Here is a 21,021-nt window from a genome sequence, read left to right as displayed (position 1 = left end):
AGAAACGAGAGTCGACTGGATCATCAGAAAGTACTCTTCCTCTGAAAACGTTACTCGAATTATAAAAAATAATCAAATAGTCCAGTCAATGAAATTTCTTAGGGGAGAAAATTCGGAACAAACTGATTTTTTCATCGATAACTGGAGGCGATGAGATATACCATGAACCTTCGACTTCCACCACATGGGACTCAACTCTATTTTTTTTCAGGGTGGGGGTTAAAGTTTGGTCAGTTTGTTCTCGGCAGCCGGTGTAGCCGGCAGAGTGATGCAGAGTGAGAGGGGATGATGTGTGAGAAAGACCTCTCACCCCTACATCACTACCACGCCAGTCACTCTTTCATCGTTTGAGGGGTTGAGGCTCATCTTATAACTCATGGCCTATTTATAAAGACATGTCTCCTGCCAAAAGTCCCCACATATACCCCTCTCGCTTCTCCTATGTAATGTAGCCGATTATTTGACATGAATTTTCACAATCCGAGAGCATCCATTGTTTAAAAATTAAAAGTGTCGACGACGGTGGAAATTCATGACAAGTAAAATTGGATTGAAAATGTATGCCTCTTGGCAGTCGGTTACGAGGACGGGGCCTGGAACTATCTACAGCAGATAATCAGGCCCGGCTCTACACCTCTGTGAAGAGACACCATTCTTCAGGCTCAGTGTGTTATTAATATGACTATTGTCATAGATTATTCATCGATTTTTATTGAAGGCAAATCCTGTAACTATTCTATTGTTTGTTTAAAAATTTTCTTAATATTTTATTCAAGTTTTCATTTTCATTTTGAGTTTCAATTAAATTAAATAGACTATTTAGTTCTCCAATATATCATATGTTCTGTTTATTCTTTTGAATAATTAGTTCCTTTCTCATGAGTTATAGAGTTAGATCAATTCAACCTCTCGCAAGCCAAGCGATTCCCCCTTTATGATTTGTTACCATAATGACTAGCTAATTTTATTAAGTCAACTTTGATTGATCATTCTCACAACATGAGAATGAGGGTACATAATACCCGGCGCCTCCACCATGTAATGGGGCTATTACGATTGGTAATATATTGAGGAGGGGGGGGGTTGTGAGAATGATCAACTAATTCAAAGTTGACTTTATAAAATTAGCTGGACATTATGGTAACAATTTATAAAGGGAGAATCGCTTGGTTTGCGAGAGGTTAAATTGATCTAACTCTATAGCTCGTTGAGAGTTCGCATGAAAATTTATGTCAAATAATCGGCTACATTACACCTAGAATAACTCCTCGAAGTTTCACTTTGCGAGGGTCTCGTAGATACCCTTACAATATAATTTCTAGCAATTGTGTTTCTATAACTTTCAACGGTAAATATTTATCAGGCTTGGAGTCCAAGTAACAGTTTAAATAATCATGTTTCGGATAAACGTTGTAGCTCAAGAGCTTTGAGATGGTGTATCAATCTTATGAACAAATCTATTATAGTATATATTTTTGGTCCAATTAATGAAGGGTTTTTTAGAGAGGAAGAAGAGATTTGCGGCAAATTTCCCACTCGTCGATTACTTACTCAGACAAGTTTTCTGGCAAACGTCCTCTCCCCAAGCGCCTTCCCTATCACCACAAAACGTGGAACTTCCCTATCCACAAGTTTCACTCAAAACGGGTTTTGTAGTCTTAGCTCCTAATGAACTTAAAATTAAATCAGTTTGAATTCCATTCCAGTAGACCCATAATATAACTATCTACATTTTCACTCATATTTTTGTATGAGTAAACTCCTGTGTAATAATAAGAAGCCAAAAAACCTAAAGAGGAGCATACTCCGCCGTATTGCCGTGATAAAAGAAGAGCAAAAGCTGAATGAATGAGGGAAAGAGAGGTCCGAGGTCTGCAAAGTTTTATTATAATAATGATTCGTAGTGATCCTCTCCCTTTGTGGATCAAGACTCTCATTAGATGATGATTTCCTTCCACTCTTAAATTAATTTATTAACAATACCCAAAAGCTGAGTAACAAAATGTCCTTCTTCTGTTTCTATATCTCAAACACTTGAAAAACATGTGTCATCTTATAAATTGTAAATGCACATTCTATTCTGTATATCTTGCTGCTGCTGTAAGAGTGACTGCTGTAGACAATATTCTTCCACCTGGTTAGGATTTCGTTGCACATACCACGAATCGTAAAGAAGTTTGTCCACTCTCTATCTATCTTAATTTCATTATTAAAATAAATGAACAAACAAATACATCCCTAAAAGCGAATACAATATTGTTTCCCAATCTTTACTCATTCCCTGTTATAAGACAGTAGTAGCATCAGCTATCCTTTCAAACTCCCCTTCAGCCACAATAATTATTGCTAGCACCTGAAATGTGAATCAAGCCATTCTAAAACCTAGAAGGTGTGTGATGGAAAACAATAATAGTTTTGAAAATTACATTGCAATAAGTTTATAGTAAAATAATTATATTATTTAAATGGGTATTTTCTGCACATTATTCCCACTATCCAGTTCCTAACTGCATCTCCAGAAAAAAATAATGAAGCATAGAATTATATTTCAAATGTTCAAAAATACAATCTTAGTTTGCAAATTCTGACGAATGAGCTAATCTAGATATTGTCAACGAAATGGCTAAAGTCAACTGATATAATTGAGTATTATGAATTCACTTCCGGTTCGTCCTGATACCTGAATGGGTAGTTCAGGAAGACGATACCCTTTCTGTACATTTAGCAAGAGTTGTGTGCATATGTCACAAAATTCCAGTTTCGTGTAAGTGTGCATTTTGTCCCTTATTTTAATCATAATAACTGATGTTATGTAACGATAATTCTATTTCAATTTTCCTGTGGATTCATGATAAAAAGTACCAATTAGTTTTTGATAGTATATCAGTACTTTATCATTTAAATTTACAGCACTGGAGACAAGCTCAACAATGAGAAAACAGGTTTGTGGTGATATTGATTCCTTGAAAGGATGGTTATGAGACCTGAAAATTATCCTTCACAGGGTGAAGATCGTGAGTTATAATACAAATTTCTAATAGAATGGAGCTGAAATTAAAGTAGCCTATCCTTGTGAATACTACATCTTCAATGGAAAAACTTCGAGGTTAGAGAGCAATTTTAGACCTTAATTAAGTTTCGGCAATAACTCTTACAAGTGGTTGTAATCGCTTTCGCCACCTAATGGAACAAAGTAAATCAAGTGCAGATGCCACGAGTGCGCAGAGAAGCGCATGAGTGCAAAGGTTAAGCGCTAGCTAGAAAAAGGGAGCGATTGACGTGTCTCGGAGCAGGCAAGGGATTAATTGAAGGCCCTTCTTTCACGGACCTGTTTCTTCTCTAATTTTGAGTCTAAATGCTTCAACTCGGTCAGTTAGGGCCTGTGCGAAAGGGCCTCTACTTTCAGCCCTTCCTGGGTAGGTGGGAGGGGCCCTCAATAAATTCATACTCCCTACACTTTGTTCACAGAGGTTATCTTGGATCACGGTTTTCTTTCCACAGAGATCATGATACTTTTTTGTTCTGTAGCCATTACGTTATAATCATCGTTATCGCACTACAGTATTACAGGGAAGGCCTGAAAACTGCCCAACATTCAGGTTCTCCTAATCGCTAAACATAGAGATCTGCCATAGAGAAAACATCTTTATGGTTTCTTTATTCTCTCTACAGAAACTGACAATATTTACTAAGCATTAATAACTCAATTGAACTTCTATACTTGGAGCTGTCAGACTTGAATAAGGCACTAAATGTTTGGCTTATCAAAGTTAGAAATTTAGCATGATCATTATTTGAACTGTGATGTATGTAGGATAGCACAAACATAATATATCCATGAAATTGTTACAACTCATAGTTAGGGAACATCATAGTTGTTAGGGAATGATGGAGTTTTTCTGATAGATTATTCTCCAAATACCACTATTGTACTAATAAAATTATTATTAGTTAATGTATCAAACTCCACTTCAACGTAATCATCGAGTTTCCAGAAAGAATATGGATAGCTCATCCACATTCTTATATACTCAAGATTGGAGATAATCTACAGCTATGAGGATCTGTATTTCTCTTATATACTCAATAGATTGAGATTTTCATGCACTCAGGAAACTTGAACTGTCAGAATACCTCCTCTTAATACATTGAGAATATACTACTGCATGGAAGAGTTATTTGATTGTTGGGGAACATTCATCGTTGAATGGGAGTAGAAAAGTATTATCTTCAGTTTTGTTTACCTCTATAATGTTTTTTATTGTTCAGTACTGGTTAATCGTCTACATCAGAAGGACCAAAGAAGTGTGTTAGACAGTATCGTAATGTAATACCACTGGTGAAATGATTATTGCGTTTCACGAAACATCCTTTCAAGTGTCAATGTGACTGAGATATTGATTTTGATTGAATTCGAATCAACTTTGCATAGTCGAAACTCCATTAGGCTACATAGTATTTCATGGAAAGCAGACATAAATCTGTCACAAATCAGCTAGAAAGCTGAATATTTGAGCACAAATCTGAGTTATTTCGGCAACGGCATTCACCCTTATTAAATTTGACTCCATTTAAAACACGATCAAAATGTCTAATTTCGTCCTTGTTCATAATTTTATTACTAAGCGCTAGAAGAGAAAACGCGATTTCATTTGAAGCGCCAGCTTCGCGTTGAAATTGAATTGCCACTCATCTAGCAATGGGCGACACAGAAAACCAATAACATAACATTTTTTTCCAGCGTTCAGGAAATACCTCACTGCATCACTGAAAATCGTTTATTAAAAGTTAATCAAATTCCACATACAGATTGAGTTCAATTTGTGAAAGCGTCATACATCAAAGTGAAAGACTGTAATTAGATTTGAAATTTAAAACGGTAGAATGCTTGATGGCAGAAATTATGAGGAGAGTTCAACCCCTGATAATAGAACCAGATCACTCCGTGGATAATATTAAATTATATCATCATCCACACTCCATGACATCTATAGTTACATAGAGAAAGGATATTATTATTATTCTATCTGCTATATCCAAACATCATTTACACTTTTAGAATTCTCAATTGATACAACTTGAAAATTCTAATTTGAATGGAGCAGTAGACTTCAATTCAAGGGAAACAATGTATTGAATTTAACGTCGGAGATTAGGAGATAATGGAAGGATGAAATCGAAAAATCTCTTCCATAAACTTCCTGCCTTCATTGGCAGAAACTGATTATTACATTACCTACGATGCTTTCTGAATCTAGGAGAATCAAGAGTTTACTCAATTTTTCTGTGTTGTAGATATCCATATTGATGGACAATGACTTGCTATTGTCAAAACCAGTGATTCATAATAGAAAACTCATCACCTTTGCAGATGACACAGTTCTTTTGTTTTCAGGACGAAAGTGGCCAATAGCATGGAGTAAAGCTGGAACTGGATTACAGAAGATCTCACATTGGCTAGATCAGAATCTGCTCACTCTTAACTATGACAAGACCCACTTTCTAACTTTCTCAGCTACACAACATGGACAGCCCACAGAGAACCTTCTAACAGTCAACTTTTTCAACACCACGGCATTCACTATCCACAGAAAACCAACAATAAAATACCTCGGAGTTATACTAGTTCCTTTTCTACGCTGGAACCATCATATAGATTACCTCTGCAAGAAGTAAATAAAAATAATATTCAAGCTCAAAATGCTGAGAACATTTATAGACGAAGAGTGCATGAAGATGGTTTATTATTCCTTAGTTCAGTCTTTGCTTATCTATGAAATTGTAGGATGAAGAGGAACAGACTACGTTCACCTCGACCCCCTTATGAAAGTGCAAAACTAATAATTATTATTATAATCATCAAGCAGAAGCCACCTCGTTATCCGTCAGACCAGCTCTACAATGAGTTTGGTGTGATGGACGCAAGACAACTCCACTCCCTAGGAATTATTTGCAGACTACACAAAAACCCAGAAAGCTTTCAAAACAGAAACCACTGTCACAGCACAAGAAATATAAGCCTTCTCATCGCGAACGTGGCTAGCAAGGCAACATACCAACGACACTTCAACCACCTAGCACCGACATTCCACAATTTACTTCCTGTACACATCAAGATAATAGAAAACTCAAGAAAATTTAAATGTGCCGTTAAAAACTGGATCACATCAACTGGAAGACATAATATAGAAAACATAAATTCGAACAATATGTGAGCTCACTTACCTAATGTATTTTGCACCCCACTCTTAATTTAATTATATTACTACCGTACTACACCTGCTCTAGAGCATGGGTTTCTCATAGTTATGTAGGTTAATTTTCAAAAAAATGTGATTGATTTATACTTGTAGTAAATTTCATATATTGTATTGAATATTATTTACATTTTATTGATTAGATTGCTTATTTGTATGTTAATGAGAATAAAATTTAGTATCATTAAAATAGTAATAGAGATAGTGGTCTCTTGTGAAATGGAAGTTTGAACATCGAGCAGTAGAAAATGAAGTATTTTTAAAACCTTGAGATTGACTGTTAGTTGTTGAACAATCGAGGATGATTGCCATTGAGTATAATATTGAATGAGAGGGACAGTCGTGCTACAGTTTTCAAAATAACAACATGAAAACCGTCAAAGAACAACAAATAAAGAAATATCAAGTTGCAAACAAAAACCAGATTTCATAGAATTGAAAGTATTTGGGAAGGTTTGTCTTGTCTCAGTTGATGATGGTGCATCGTCCGTAAGAAAGTTTTCAGTTTGCTTGAGACTGATAATATTGTGCAAGAACAGAAACTAGTGTTTCAAAACTGTTAGTCTAATTAATCAGTGGTTCTGACAATATTACGTCAATCAATAACTTTATCCAGTTTATTCAATTTCACTGCTCTATTCTAAAAAAAAATTGTTAAACTTTTTCCTTTGAGAATCTTATTCTTAACTAGCAGGCCACCCGTGCTCCGCAAGGGTCTATTTTGAAACTTTACAAACTGAAAACTACGTAATAACATTGAAAAATTGAAAATAGGCCTATAACCATCCTCGGTTAATAAAGAATCTTTAGGCAAAATTTCAAGTTAATCAGTCCATTAGTTCAGACGCGATGATGCGTCAAACTTAATATTCCTATCGCGTTACGTGTCTAAGCCAGTTCTTTCAATTATTATAATATAGATGGATGATTTATCAGTATCTTTGAATGAGAATAACTTTTGAACGGTTTGAGAAATCGATGTGCGGTTTCCACCATGTGCGAGCCAAAATTTTGATGCGACAGAAAATCAGTTATTTCTATTCGAATAGGATCTCCTATTTATACCTATCATCTAATCTCCCTTTTAAAAGAAATGTTCAGCTGTTTCTATACAACAACTGGAAGCATGACAAATTGAAAACTTGACGTAATGGAATCTTGAAGGATTGAAAATAGGCCTTATAGCCATCCTCGGTAAATTAATAATCTAAATACAAAATTTCAATTCAGTCAGTTAAGTAGTTCAGACGTGATGATGCGTCAAACATAATTTTCCTATTCCGTACGTGTATAAGCCAGTTCTTTCCTTTATTATAGTATAGATAACTGGAGAAGACATAATACTTGATAACCTCACAGTATCATATTGATTTTTTTCAATACATCAATTTTAGTATCAATTAAATCCTCCTGAACTTGAATCAGACAGCCTTTTCTTTCCCCAATTCCAAACAAAATACCAACAAATTCGTTCCACTCCGAATTTGTGTCTAATCTTATTATATTTCAATTTTCAATTCCAATTTATTAAAAACACACAAAACAAGACAAAACAAAATTACAAAGATTTACGGAACAAATAAAACACAATAAAATGTTACAAATATAAAAAACCATAGGCTTAGTGTTTGGGTGTGTTGGAGAAAAGCTTCTTCTAATAAGCTTAATATTAAAGCTTCTTATAATATTAAAGCTGCAAAGACAAAAAATTTACAGCCAATACGGCTGATTCTCACGGAGAACCAACCTTAAAATCAGTTAGGCAACACTTTGGAGGCTATGGGAAAACCTCCAAATCACGAAAATTTTACCCCTCTGGCCCCCTGGAGACCACCAAATTTTTTTTGACATTTGAAATCAGCCTCGCACAGAAAATTAAATGAGAGCTTTTTTGTTCAGCTCGACAACTTAAGTGTATAGCCATAGCTAAATTTCAACCAAATTCAAATGGCGACCCGGGAAATTGAGTTTCTATCGAGAATTTGAAGTTTTCCCAAATACGAAAAATTCTCAGCCAAATCTATACGATTGCTGTGAGAACTGAACACCAAATCTGTTGCATACTACACTGGAGACTACGGGAAAACATCCAGACGTTCCAAATTCTCTCCCATGGCACCCGTGTATTCCATCAAATATTTGGGAAACACTCAAATTTGTTTCCCACTAAAAATTTATTACAAGCTTTCTTGTTCAGCTCGCCAAGTTGAGTGTATTGCCATAGCTAAACTCCAACCAAATTCAAATGGCGATCCGGGAAATTGAGTTTCCATCTAAAATTTGAAGTTTTCCCATATACAAAAATTCAAGTTAGAAAAATTCTCAATCAAAACTATAAGCTCGCTGTGAAAACTGAACACCAAATCGGTTGCATAATACACTGGAGGCTACGGGAAAACCTCCAAACCTACCAAATTCTGCCCCCCGACACCCCTGTAATTCCCCAAATATTTGGGACACATTTAATTTTGTATCCCACAAAAAATTTATTACAACCCTTTTTTGTTCAGCTCGTCAAGATAAGTGTATTGCCATAGCTTAATTTCAACCAAATCCAATTGGCGACCCAGGAAAGTGAGTTTCCATCAAAAACTTTGTATGTGTACTTTTCAATTTCGAGATATTTATTTTTTCTTGAAATATTATAATTAAAAGACTGAGTCCATATTATGGACTGAGTCCATAGAATTTTGAGTTTTGTTTCTACGACCAAAAATAATTTTTTTTTTTTGTGAAAAAATCGAAAAGTTGATCTGTCCAATAATCAACAATGTGAAGAACCAAAAGGATTTCTCCTATTTCATGGTTATTAGGAAACCATTCTGGTTCATTGCGGAGGACTATTTTTGAGCCAGTCTGTTCGTGCTCAAAGTTGTTTACTGATCAGCAGGTATATTTGTTTGTGTGAATGTTATGGAGATGTGTTCATCAAAAGAACGACAATACGTTTGACAAAAAAACGACACCATTCAATTGTGCGCATGATCTGTCTAAAATGCTAGAAACTGTGGAAGGTGAAATGGGGAGTTGTTATGAGTATGAGATTGTTTATTCTCTTGTAATATTGCAAACTCTGATTACTCATTTTTATTATAACTGAAATGAATGATGAAAACCATGTCCATTTCATTTGTACTGGTTGTGAAACTTCACATAGAATGATTATTTGATGAAATCCAAGTTCAATCGTAATAAAAACAACTTCCTTAAAAAAATAATTTGTAATAATATGTTTCGAGGGACAAAATTAAGAACAAAAAAAAGGAAGAATCGGGATCCAATCCGAGAAACATTCTCCCAGTACTCAACAACTACACCACGGCTGCATTCAAAATATGATGTCTTGTAACTTCCTTAATTAGAAACAAACACATTTTACAACAATGTATGCCGTATAAATTGTCATGTATCATGAATGAGATTTGAACATTAATTTTGAAAATCTAGAAGGAGAATTGAAATTTGAGCTTCGAGTTGCACGGAATTGATATTTTTAGAATCTATGTACAAAATTTGGAGATCTAAATCATTCCCGTTTTTCCGGTATGCAATCCACAAGTTGACATGTTTTGATGCAAACAAACGAACAAACACAACCCTACTCTCTCTTACTAAATAGATTCTAGAGACAATTGTGTCTCATTTCATGCTCTTTATTTCAAGAAGATTGAAATAGGCTTACTGGTTCGTGTGGTATACTAATATCTCATGTACTCTTGAAGAGAATTAAAAAACAAATTACGGACGAATTTGACGAACGAAATGATCAAATTCATAGTAGAATAGTACAAATGGAATAGAAGAGAACTCGAAGAGGAGGACTTTGGCCAAGGTGGTTGAATCAAGTGGTAGATACAGACAGGATTAATGTAAGTTAGGCGAAAGCTGAGGATCGAGACCAGGGTTGGAAGCTTCGAATGTGGGTTGCAACTAAGCTCCTGCTTGGCCATCCTGGACAAAAGGGTAAGTAGAAGAGGAATAGGAAGCCCTCGACTTACTTAGTAGTGCACTATGTAAGAGGATTCATAGCAGCCCAATAGAAGGGTAAACCAACACCAAGATTGCAGTGATAGATAGATATAGATAGATAGATATAAAAGTGCTTTATTGAAAAAAAAACAATAATTTACCAGAAGTATCATTTTAAAATATTGCATACACTATACGGCTTGGTCAAAGACCGTCAGCCGTAAATTCCGAATTACTAAGATAAATGAACACACATTCTTCAAATCAAAATAAAATAAATAAATGAGTCTCTTTGGATAAAAAAGAAGCATTCTAACATTTTATATTTTTAATGTGAACCAATTTCTTTCTTCATTTTTTTGAATGAAAAAAAAAAATAATAATAAAGTCAAAATAATACATAATGATAAAATTTCTTGATAATACACAAATTAAATTAAACAACCTGAGTAGAAAAAAGTCGGAAAAGAGTACCCAATGACTAAATTACAAAATATACAATTTACTATGGCACTAACCAAACATGCGTAAGAAGGAAATATCCATGTTACGCTATTTCAATTCTTAAATTAAAATGGATTAATTCTTTCTTTTTCAAAAGTATATAGGCCTATTACCTTTGAGTGGAAATGATCTAGATGAGAACGAAACAGCACCAACTTGACCTCAATTACAAACATTGACAACTATTGAGATGATGTATAATAATAACAACAATAATAGGGGTTCATTAGTATTTTAATATCAAACCAAACTATTAAATTATTGAAATACCTCAGTAATTAAACTCTTGAATTAATTGCCACCTATAGCGCCAAGCATCTCTACAAAATAATGCCAGCTTTACCCAATCCTTGCCGTTCAAAAAATCAATAAATGCTTCCTGGTTAAGCTCAATAGCTCCCAAATATCTACATCTCCACTCTGATAGAATGGGGCATACTGCTAGGAAATGGAAAATATCCTCGTTATCCCCTCTGTTACATAATGAACAGCGCATGTCTCTATTTTCCAACCACGGCTTGTAGTTCAAATCTATCAATCCACATCTTGCCTTCATCACCCATTTTATAAGCGCATGGCTACTCAGCTCCTTTATATAGCTCGCAGATCCTAGACCCAATTTCAGTGCTCTGTAATGAATATGAAAATTTGCCGCCGTTGCACCTCTCAAAAGATCCTCCCTGAAATTCTCTCTCACCCCATCCAACAATTTCAATATTTCACTCTTCCAGTTACTCATATTCTGAGCGGAAAAATCCAAATTATCATTGCACTCTGTTGCCATTTGTATCCATGCATTGTACCAAAAACATTTCTTCCTTATTACCTCCACAGCCATAATCTTTGGTAATCTATCATTTTCCATTTTCAAAACTTTATTGATGTATTGAAAATGAAGCTTCAATGTATACTCGAAAATCAGCCTTTCATCCGTTTCAAGAAGCAACATGTAATTTGGTGTGTTATTTGGCAAAGCGAACAATAACGGGCTGATCACGCATCCCTGCCTTAAGCCCATCTCTGTAGCAAAGCTCTTTGTCAGGCCATCTTTACACCATACACTAGCAATTGTTTCACTATTCAAAGCTTTTAGTATATTAATCATTTTTGTGGATAAACCTAAGCAGGATAACTTGTAGAAGAGAGCGCTTCTATCAATAGAGTCGAACGCGGCTCGGTAATCGACGAAGAAACAGTAAACTTTATTTTTTCTAATCTGCAATTTCAATTGAATAATAGATGAAAGAGTGAAAATATTATCGACAGTTGAATAACCTTTTCTGAAGCCGGCCTGATATTCATTGAGAATATTTCTGTCCTTGACCCATTTATCAATTCGTTTCAACAAACATCCACAAAACAGTTTTGCGATAACGTCCATAAGTCTTATACCTCTATAGCTCTCTACCTTTTTCTCTCTCCTTTCTTGTAGAGTGGGAACACGATCGATAACTTGAAACTGTCTGGCACGTCACCCGAGTTGAAAATTCTATCGAATAGAATTATAATCTTATCAATTAGACTCGACGGAGCATTTTTGTAAAATTCATAGGAAATGCGATCCACTCCTGGTGCTTTATTATTTTTAGCTTCCTTTATAACTAACAACAACTCTCTCATTTCAAAATTCCTATCCATCTCTAAGTTCTCCACTATAGGGACTGCATACTGTACTGGAGTACTTATCAATTGAGGATTCCATAATTTGAAAAAGTAATTCACCCAATCTTGAGCATTTATAGAATTCGAAACAAATTTATTCCTATTTTTAAACTTATTTAATCCATCCCAGAAGCTTTTTGTATCTCTTGCTGAATTTAAATTATAAATAAGTCTGCAGTTGAACTCTTTTCGCTTTCTCTCGCACAAACTTTTGAATGAACGTTTCACTTCTAGATAATTTATCCTATTATATTCAGAGTGGTTGTTTCTGTAAAATTTCAAAAGAGACATGACTAATTTTCTCGCATTTCAACATTACCAGTCAAACCATGGTTGCTCAAATTTTATATTTTTCTGTCCAGGCTCCTTTATCTGACTACTTCCTGACGCCTCTATTATACAATTTTTTATATTGTCCAATAATTGACGATTATCACTGCCTTCTACAACCATGCTTTGAACAATATCAGTGACTCTATTTTTATAATTCTCAATACCACACCTTAATACTAGTTTGGGCAACAGAGGCAGACAATCACATTGCTTATCTTCGCGTGCCATGTATAATTCTAATTTTATGGGCATATGATCGGAATACGCACACGGTATTACTCTAAATTTGTGAACATAGCAAGTAAGACTCAATGGCACGGCTGCTATATCATTAACTGACGCACCACTTGCCCCAACAAACGTCATCTCACCCTCCTTATCTCCTTCTGTTCTCCCATTAACAACAATATAACCCAGATTATCACACATTTCTAAATACTTTCTTCCTCTTGAATTTATAGTCAAGTCTTTTGAGGTTCTTAATAAGTACAATCCTCCTAAATCATAATCAGTATAATCAGTTACTCTCATTCCTTGCATATTGCCTATTCTAACATTCTTATCACCTATCAACGCTATTTCTAAATCTGAATTCTCCAATAGGAAATCATACAGCTGTTCAAAATCTGTCTGCCAATTATTGGGATTAATATATACAGGTAATAAATGAACATCCTTATTTTCACTAATCTTGTCAATCGCCACTGGTCTACCTCTCACTCTTTCTACTCTAATACTATCTTTAAAAATAGAGTTTTTATTCAAACCCAACAATAAACCCCCACTAGCTCTGCCGTAATGAGAAACTCTCACACCCCAATTCCATACAACTATTAAATCTGAGAGATACGAATTAAAATAACCAGCATCTTTCTCCAACACAAAAGTTTCACTTAAACATATTACGTCGTATTCTCTTAGGATATTGAAGAAACTGTTCTCTTTAAGTTTACTTTTCAGACCACAAACATTGAAATACAAAATAGACAGAATAGAGTTTTCACCTCGACCGTTCCCTGTACCTATCTGACCGTGTGGTGATTGAGCCGTGGGCGCGGGTCGGCCTCATTCGTTATGATGCGAGTAGATTGCAGTGTCCTGTGCAATATATTGGAGCTAAGAGTGATGGAGAACCGAGATTCAGTAATGGAGAAGGAAGACATGGTGAGAATACAAAGTGGAAATCTTGTTAATTTTTTCAAATTTAATTGTTCTATTCAGGAAAACGAATAACTATCAAATTCAGTTATCATAAGCCCAAGTTAAGAGTCTAACCGGAGATTGATGAGAATGTAAGATTGAGAGTTGAGTATTTCATAATTGAATAAATTGGAATCGCCAGTCATTGAAGAATATGCCCAGTATCGAATAATCAAGTATGATAATATGAGAATGTGCGAGTGACTTTCTATATTTTAATGTTGACTTTTAATGTTTCAAGAATTTTCAGAGTTGAACTATGAGCAAGACAACATTTGAAACAAAAAATAAAAAGAGATAAAATACTATTCACAATATAGAATACCTTGAACCATCCTTTTATCGAACATTGGCCACATATTCAAGAGAGCAATGTTGCTTGAGTACTCAAACTAATAAGGACTTATGCATTGAATTCATCAGAAACATTTTAATTTCAAAAAATTATTCTGAATCATTGGTGAGACACATACCTTACATTGAGAAATAAATAGGATCGTGGGAAACTAAGGGAAAATCATTATTCTATACCAAGGGAAGAATAGTTTGTCTGCTTGAGCACTACAACACCAAAATCAAAATCTGTAGATAATCATTCATAATCGATGTATTTTATCAGCTCCATTCATTAATAGCACTGTATCTGGGAGAACAGGCCTGCATGGAAGATGATAATGTTATTGTATTGAAAATTGAATGAATAAAGAAAATGATTGTCTAGAGTAGAATTCACAGCAGACGGTCATGATGCATCATAAATAGCACTAATTTTTCCTATTTGATCAATGATGACGATCAGAAAAGAACCTCACTATAGGAAAAAAGTCTGAACAATCAGAAAAATTGGAGTTGCAAACGTCAGAGATGAAGAAATTAGTTAGTGCGGCTAGGCTACTCACTGATGACGGCAAGATTGACTTTGCTGTTGCGTGTTGGCGACTTCTTGAAGTCGACGCGACAGCGGTAGGTGCCTCTGTCGGACTCACGAATGCGGTCGAGTCGCAGATGTGTCGGTGACTCCTTCGCCATAAACTCGGCTCGCTGACCCAGGAAACTTTCGTCCGCCCAGTGTTTCGGTTGGAACTCATTTGCTCCTCGCCTGTCGTAACTGCAAACATTACAAAAAATGAAACCTCAACATTGAATCAGTGAGAGAAAACGATTTTCCGAAATTTGAAAATCCACCAGATTCTCGGTGTGAAATCATGTATGGAAATTTTGTGAAACGATGTTTCATTGTTAGAGCTGATAACATTGCATAAAACTCAATGTGAGTTGAAGTATGCCTGTCTGAACCAGAACTTAGGTTCGAACAATACTATAAATGATTGCATAGGGTTGAAATTGTAATGCGTCATTCCAGTGAAAGAAAATATAATTTTCATAAATTTTCCAGTTCGAACTTCAAGGACTAAAAGTTTCAAACAAGCCATGTTCAATTTCATGAGATGATTGTGGATGAGAACGTTCTTGTAGTAGGCTATAATATGCAATTATCTCCAGTAATTTTAATTTTTTGGATTTGATAAATACTGAAACTCAGAAATGATTGAGAACTTTGGAGATATAACTTTTTATTGACAATTTTATCGCAATAATATGAAAGTCTAAAATAAATTATGTATGCTCGAAAAGAATATAATTGTGAGGTTTTCAAGGGAAAAATTACTTTTTATTAGAATTACAGTTATTTTTAGTGTCAGAAATTATTATTTAGATTTTTTCATTACTTAAATTTCATATTTGACCGAGCGAAGTGAGGTCTAAGATTCAAGTCGACGGTTCGGCATTTCTCTTGATGTTTAAATGTTTGAATGTGTAAATGTTCAAATGTTCAAATGTTTAAATGTTTAATGTTTGAATGTTTAAATGTTTAAATGTTTAAATGTTTAAATGTTTAAATGTTTAAATGTTTAAATGTTTGGAAATTTTGCATTTCAAGGATAATATAAAAGGAAAAAGGAGCCTCCTTCATACGCCAATATTAGAGTAAAAATCTGGTGTGGTACTCTCACACAACTTTCCTTGCTCATATTTGAAACTACGATCAGACTTCTGTATATGTGTATGTATAATTGTTTTCAAAGTACTTTTTCTCTGTGTGAATAATTGTGAAATTCGATGATTTTTTAGTTGTCATTTTTCTAAAGTCGTCAAAACAGCTGTTCTACAGATGAAATATCTCGACTATGTTTTCTTTTTATGAACTGCGCTACCTACCTACCTCATGCACGAGAAGGAGGTTACTAAGTCCATTTCCAAATGATGGGGTGGACCCCCCATTGGTTTCCCAGAAAGGAGACTCATGCCAGTTGATAGAGCTGATAAATAACTGTACAGGGTATGAATGCAAAAATCGGTCAAGTTATTTTTGAGAAAATCGTGAAAAACTTGGTTTTTTAGTAATTATTCGCCATTTTTCTCGAGAATATTACGGAGCTCCAGCAATTTTCCAAGGAAAAAACTCATGTTATTTGATAGGGCTTATGAATAGCCATATGAATATCCATGGTTTAAATTTGAAGAAAATCGTTAAAGCCGTTTTCGAGAAAACCGTGAAAAGCATGGTTTTTTAGTCATTATCCGCCATTTTTCTCAAGAATATTACTGAGCTCATGGAATTTTCCCAGAAATGAGACTCATGCCAGTTGATAGGGCTTATATATAGAAAATATATAGAGATGTATAATTCTGAATCTCTCCGGGCGTATTTTTGTGCTCTACATTCTGAGATTAGGTAGAGCGCTCTATCTTATGAAGATTTCCAGGTACACCTGACAACAATGCTCCTTGTATTGTGAAAAACACCCAATTTTCAGCTTCAACAATCATCACCAACCACATTGTCCTCACATTGATATTTCGCATAATGACAAAAGTTCATGATATGTTCTATGAGAATCACCTGTTAGCTGCACTTCATTTCAGTATTTCCTAGTGGAGAGGCGCGCTTAAGGACACCTCAAGGATCAAAATTTCAATCACTTATAACTTTTGACACAGTGCTCAGATTTATTCTTTCTACACTTCATTCTTCTCGTCCCGTTAAGGCGGTCCAAATTCATATACCATAAGTCAAATTTGGTCGAAAAATGGAAGCTCTATTGTTGAGTGTACTTAAGCCCATATTCCAATACCCAAAAAATGACCAATTTCTATATCCAAAGCTATCTATGCATATCGGTAACCCCTCATTATAAAAATCATTACTTGATCTTGAAATGTACAATATGCATATATGCATATCTGTAACCCCTCATTATAAAAATCATTACTTGATCTTGAAATGTACAATAGAATTTTTTCTTTCATCTGCTGTAAATGATTTATGGAAAAATATGTTCGTAAAGTGAGTTTTGATTGTTGAAAAAAATCCGGAAATTATAGATATTTTTCTCATATTAACGATTTTGGAAGTTCTATGATAGGGAAAAGTGATTCAAGATGGATTTCAGGCAATTGAGCTCGTAGAGGATGAATTTATCTACAATTTGGAATCAATCGTAAGTTTCTATGATGAATCAGACTCCTTTTGGACACTCTTGATCAACAGTTAAATCACGAAAAATTGTAAAAACCGAAATCGCCATTTTTAAAATCTTCTGTAACTTTCGAATTGGATTGGAATCGGAAGTATCATTTATTCGAGTGGGTAGAGGGGGACAATTTTCACATTCTCACTAGATTTAGAAATTTTATCACAAGACATGCAGCATTGGATATAGAAATTGGCCTTTTTTTGTATATTGGAATATGGGCTTAAGTACACTCAACAATAGAGCTTCCATTTTTCGACCAAATTTGACTTATGGTATATGAATTTGGACCGCCTTGACGAGAAGAGAAGAATGAAGTGTAGAAAGAATAAATCTGAGCACTGTGTCAAAAGTTATAAGTGATTGAAATTTTGATCCTTGAGGTGTCCTTGAGCGCGTCTCTCCACTAGGAAATACTGAAATGAAGTGCAGCTAACAGGTGATTCTCATAGAACATAATATCATGAACTTTTGTCATTATGTGAAATATCAATGTGAGGACAATGTGGTTGATGATGATTGTTGAAGCTGAAAATTAGGTGTTTTTCACAATACAAGGAGCATTGTTGTCACTTGTACCTGGAAATCTTCATAAGATGGAGAGCTCTACCTAATCTCAGATTATAGAGCACAAAAATACGCCCAGAGAGATTTTGAATTTTACATCTAAATGGTAACAATCGGAAGAAATTGATGATCATAAACTAAAATTCATCAAAATTGATTTTTTGCTTCACATTTCACTCATTTTGGAAAAATCATAACTCAGTACTCATTGAAGATAGAGAGTTCCGAATGATCTCATATTATTAAGAATTCTATAATCTAAAATAAAGGCATGAGCAAATTTTTCTGTTCGATCACTAGATTTGGCAGAAATAGCTGAAAACTGGAAAATTGGAAAATGGGCGTGTGTGTGTGTGTGTGGTGTGTGTGTGTGTGTGTGTGTGTGTGTGTGTGTGGTGGTGTGTGTGTGTGGTGTGTGTGTGTGTGTGTGTGTGTGTGTGTTGTGTGTGTGTGTGTGTGTGTGTGTGTTGTGTGTGTGTGTGTGTGTGTGTGTGTGTGTGTGTGTGGTGTGTGTGTGGTGTGTGTGTGTGTGTGTGTGTGTGGTGTGTGTGTGTGTGTGTGTGTGTGTGTGGTGTGTGTGGTGTGTGTGTGTGTGTGTGTGTGTGTGTGTGTGTGTGGTGTGTGTGTGTGTGTGTGTGTGTGTTGTGTGTGTGTGTGTATGTGTGTGTGTGTGCGTGTGCGTGTGTGTGTGTGTGTGTCTGTGTACACTATATCTCATCTCCCAGTTAACGGAATGACTAGAAATTTGGAACTTAAGGTCCTTACACTATAAGGATTTGACACGAACAATTTCGATCAAATGCAATTCAAGATGGCGGCTAAAATAACGGAAATGTTGTCAAAAACAGGGTTTTCGCGATTTTCTCGAAAACGGCTCCAACGATGTTGATCAAATTCATACCTGAAATAGTAATTGATAAGCTCTATCAACTGCTACAAGTCCCATATCTGTAAAAAATTCAGGAGCTCCGCCTCATCTATGCAGAGTTTGATTTTAGATTCTCAATTATTAGCGTTCATATACAATTTGAACAAAAAATTTCAAGTGAAAAATGAAAATTGAGCATGAAAATCTCTGCAATTAATGACCAGTAACATTTCCACCTAAAATTGAAAATAAGCTTGAAATTCGAGAAAATGTGATTATTAAATTGCAAACTGTTGGTTCTATCAAATCATTCACTACGAAGAGATAGCTGACGTCGTGTGTTTCCAGCGTTATTGACCTATCACAAACTTTCTCATATCTTTAAATAGTAGACTTGAAATTCGCGAGAACACTTCTAGCGTCAGGTGATCAATTTTCATAACGGCAAGGAAAGTTGTGTGAGTGCGCCACACCAGATTTTTTTAAGTATGAAATTAATCAAAATCGTTGGAGCCGTTTCCGAGAAAATCGCGAAAAACACTGTTTTTGACAACATTTTCGCCATTTCAGCCGCCATCTTGAATTGCATTTGATCAAAATTGTTCGTGTCGGATCCTTATATTGTAAGGACCTTAAGTTCCAAATTTCAAGTCATTCCGTTAATTGGGAGATGAGATATCGTGTACACAGACGCACATACACTCATACACACACACACATACATACAGACCAATACCCAAAAACCACTTTTTTGGACTCAGGGAACCTTGAAACGTATAGAAATTTAGAAATTGGGGTACCTTAATTTTTTTCGGAAAGCAATACTTTCCTTACCTATGGTAATAGGGCAAGGAAAGTAAAAATCAGAACTACAATATGAATTGCATGCACCAATGTATATAGTGACTGGACTATATATGGTAATATGGCGAGGAAAGTAAAAATTACACTATAGAATATTATTCATCATAAATCAGCTGACAAGTGATTACACAGATTTGTGGAGAAGCCAGTCTATTGCTGTATTTCCATTAGGTCTATAGTTTCAATCAGGTACTTGAGGATGAGAATACTGCGTGAGGTCTCCTGTTCACAGAACTACTAGTTAAATATTATATACTTGTGTAGGAATGAAACAATAATTATAGTCCAGTAAGTTTTCTGTGTGGGTTCCGATGTTCTTATTCTCTAAAATCTTCTGAACTTCCACGTTGATATAAGAATGTTCTATTTCCTACATCACAGCTAGAATCTCGAGCTCTCCAAAGCCTCTCCAATGAAGTTTCCTCCCAACCGACATCAATCTCACTTTCATCAAGAATTGTGATTCCTCAATACATAGAATATCTTCAATAGTATTGAGTTTTAGCCTAACACACATTTCCCACACATCTCGCTAACGTTTGAGACATTAGAGAATCTCAATGTCTAATTACACTGTCGATCACCTTGGTAAACCAAATTAGGTCAGAGCAGCTTATCATCAATCAACGACAGCTTATTACACATTGTTTGAGATTGGACTTGATATCTCTATTGGAGATGTGCATAATAGCCCCTAATCACTTAAATATATATAGATATTGGATCCTCTCAGTTATAATTTTTGTCACTAGGGTTATCAGAGAAGACGGAAATACTGATATATATATATATATATATAATATATATATATATATATATATATTGTGATGAATTTTTCAAATAGATCTCATGAGAAGAGAGAAAATTGTGATTACCTTTTAAAATGAAAGAATTTGCTAAAGGAATGGTTAGCGACCGAGCGATAAAGCTTACTTATCAGTAACTGTATATTAGATAAGAGTACCGTTCTGTACTGAATATTTTCTAGAAAATTATTCAATAAAATTATAATTATTCTGCAAATAAAGCACGAATTATTTATGAATTGCTCATTGAATTTGAGGTTACACTTTGTTTACTATCGATCAGATGTTTAAAGCAGCCAGAACACAGCTGACTGATTCAAAGTATTGTCAAATGTCATGCCGGTTTTCATGCCAGGTATAATATCATTCCTAAAAATTATAAAACTATCAATAAAGGACCAAGAATTCCAAATAAAAAAATAAAAATGTACGTATTATTGTTGAAATTATTTATT

General features: G+C 34.9%; 1 protein-coding gene across 3 annotated transcripts in view; it reads right to left on the bottom strand.

The window, feature by feature from the left end:
• The window catches only part of LOC111051989 (hemicentin-1), a 731,812-nt gene that overhangs the window by 237,057 nt on the left and 473,734 nt on the right, over positions 1–21,021 (bottom strand). For all 3 annotated transcript variants that reach the window (XM_039427471.1, XM_039427469.1, XM_039427470.1), the window contains exon 3: positions 14,825–15,033. In XM_039427471.1, coding sequence (XP_039283405.1) covers positions 14,825–15,033 — 209 coding nt within the window. The remainder of the gene's footprint in view (positions 1–14,824; positions 15,034–21,021) is intronic.

Source organism: Nilaparvata lugens, chromosome 4 (genome assembly GCF_014356525.2).
Source record: "Nilaparvata lugens isolate BPH chromosome 4, ASM1435652v1, whole genome shotgun sequence".
NCBI classification, from domain to species: Eukaryota; Metazoa; Arthropoda; class Insecta; order Hemiptera; family Delphacidae; genus Nilaparvata; species Nilaparvata lugens.
Note: the sequence above shows the minus strand (reverse complement) of the source record. Positions and strands in the feature narration are given on the sequence as shown.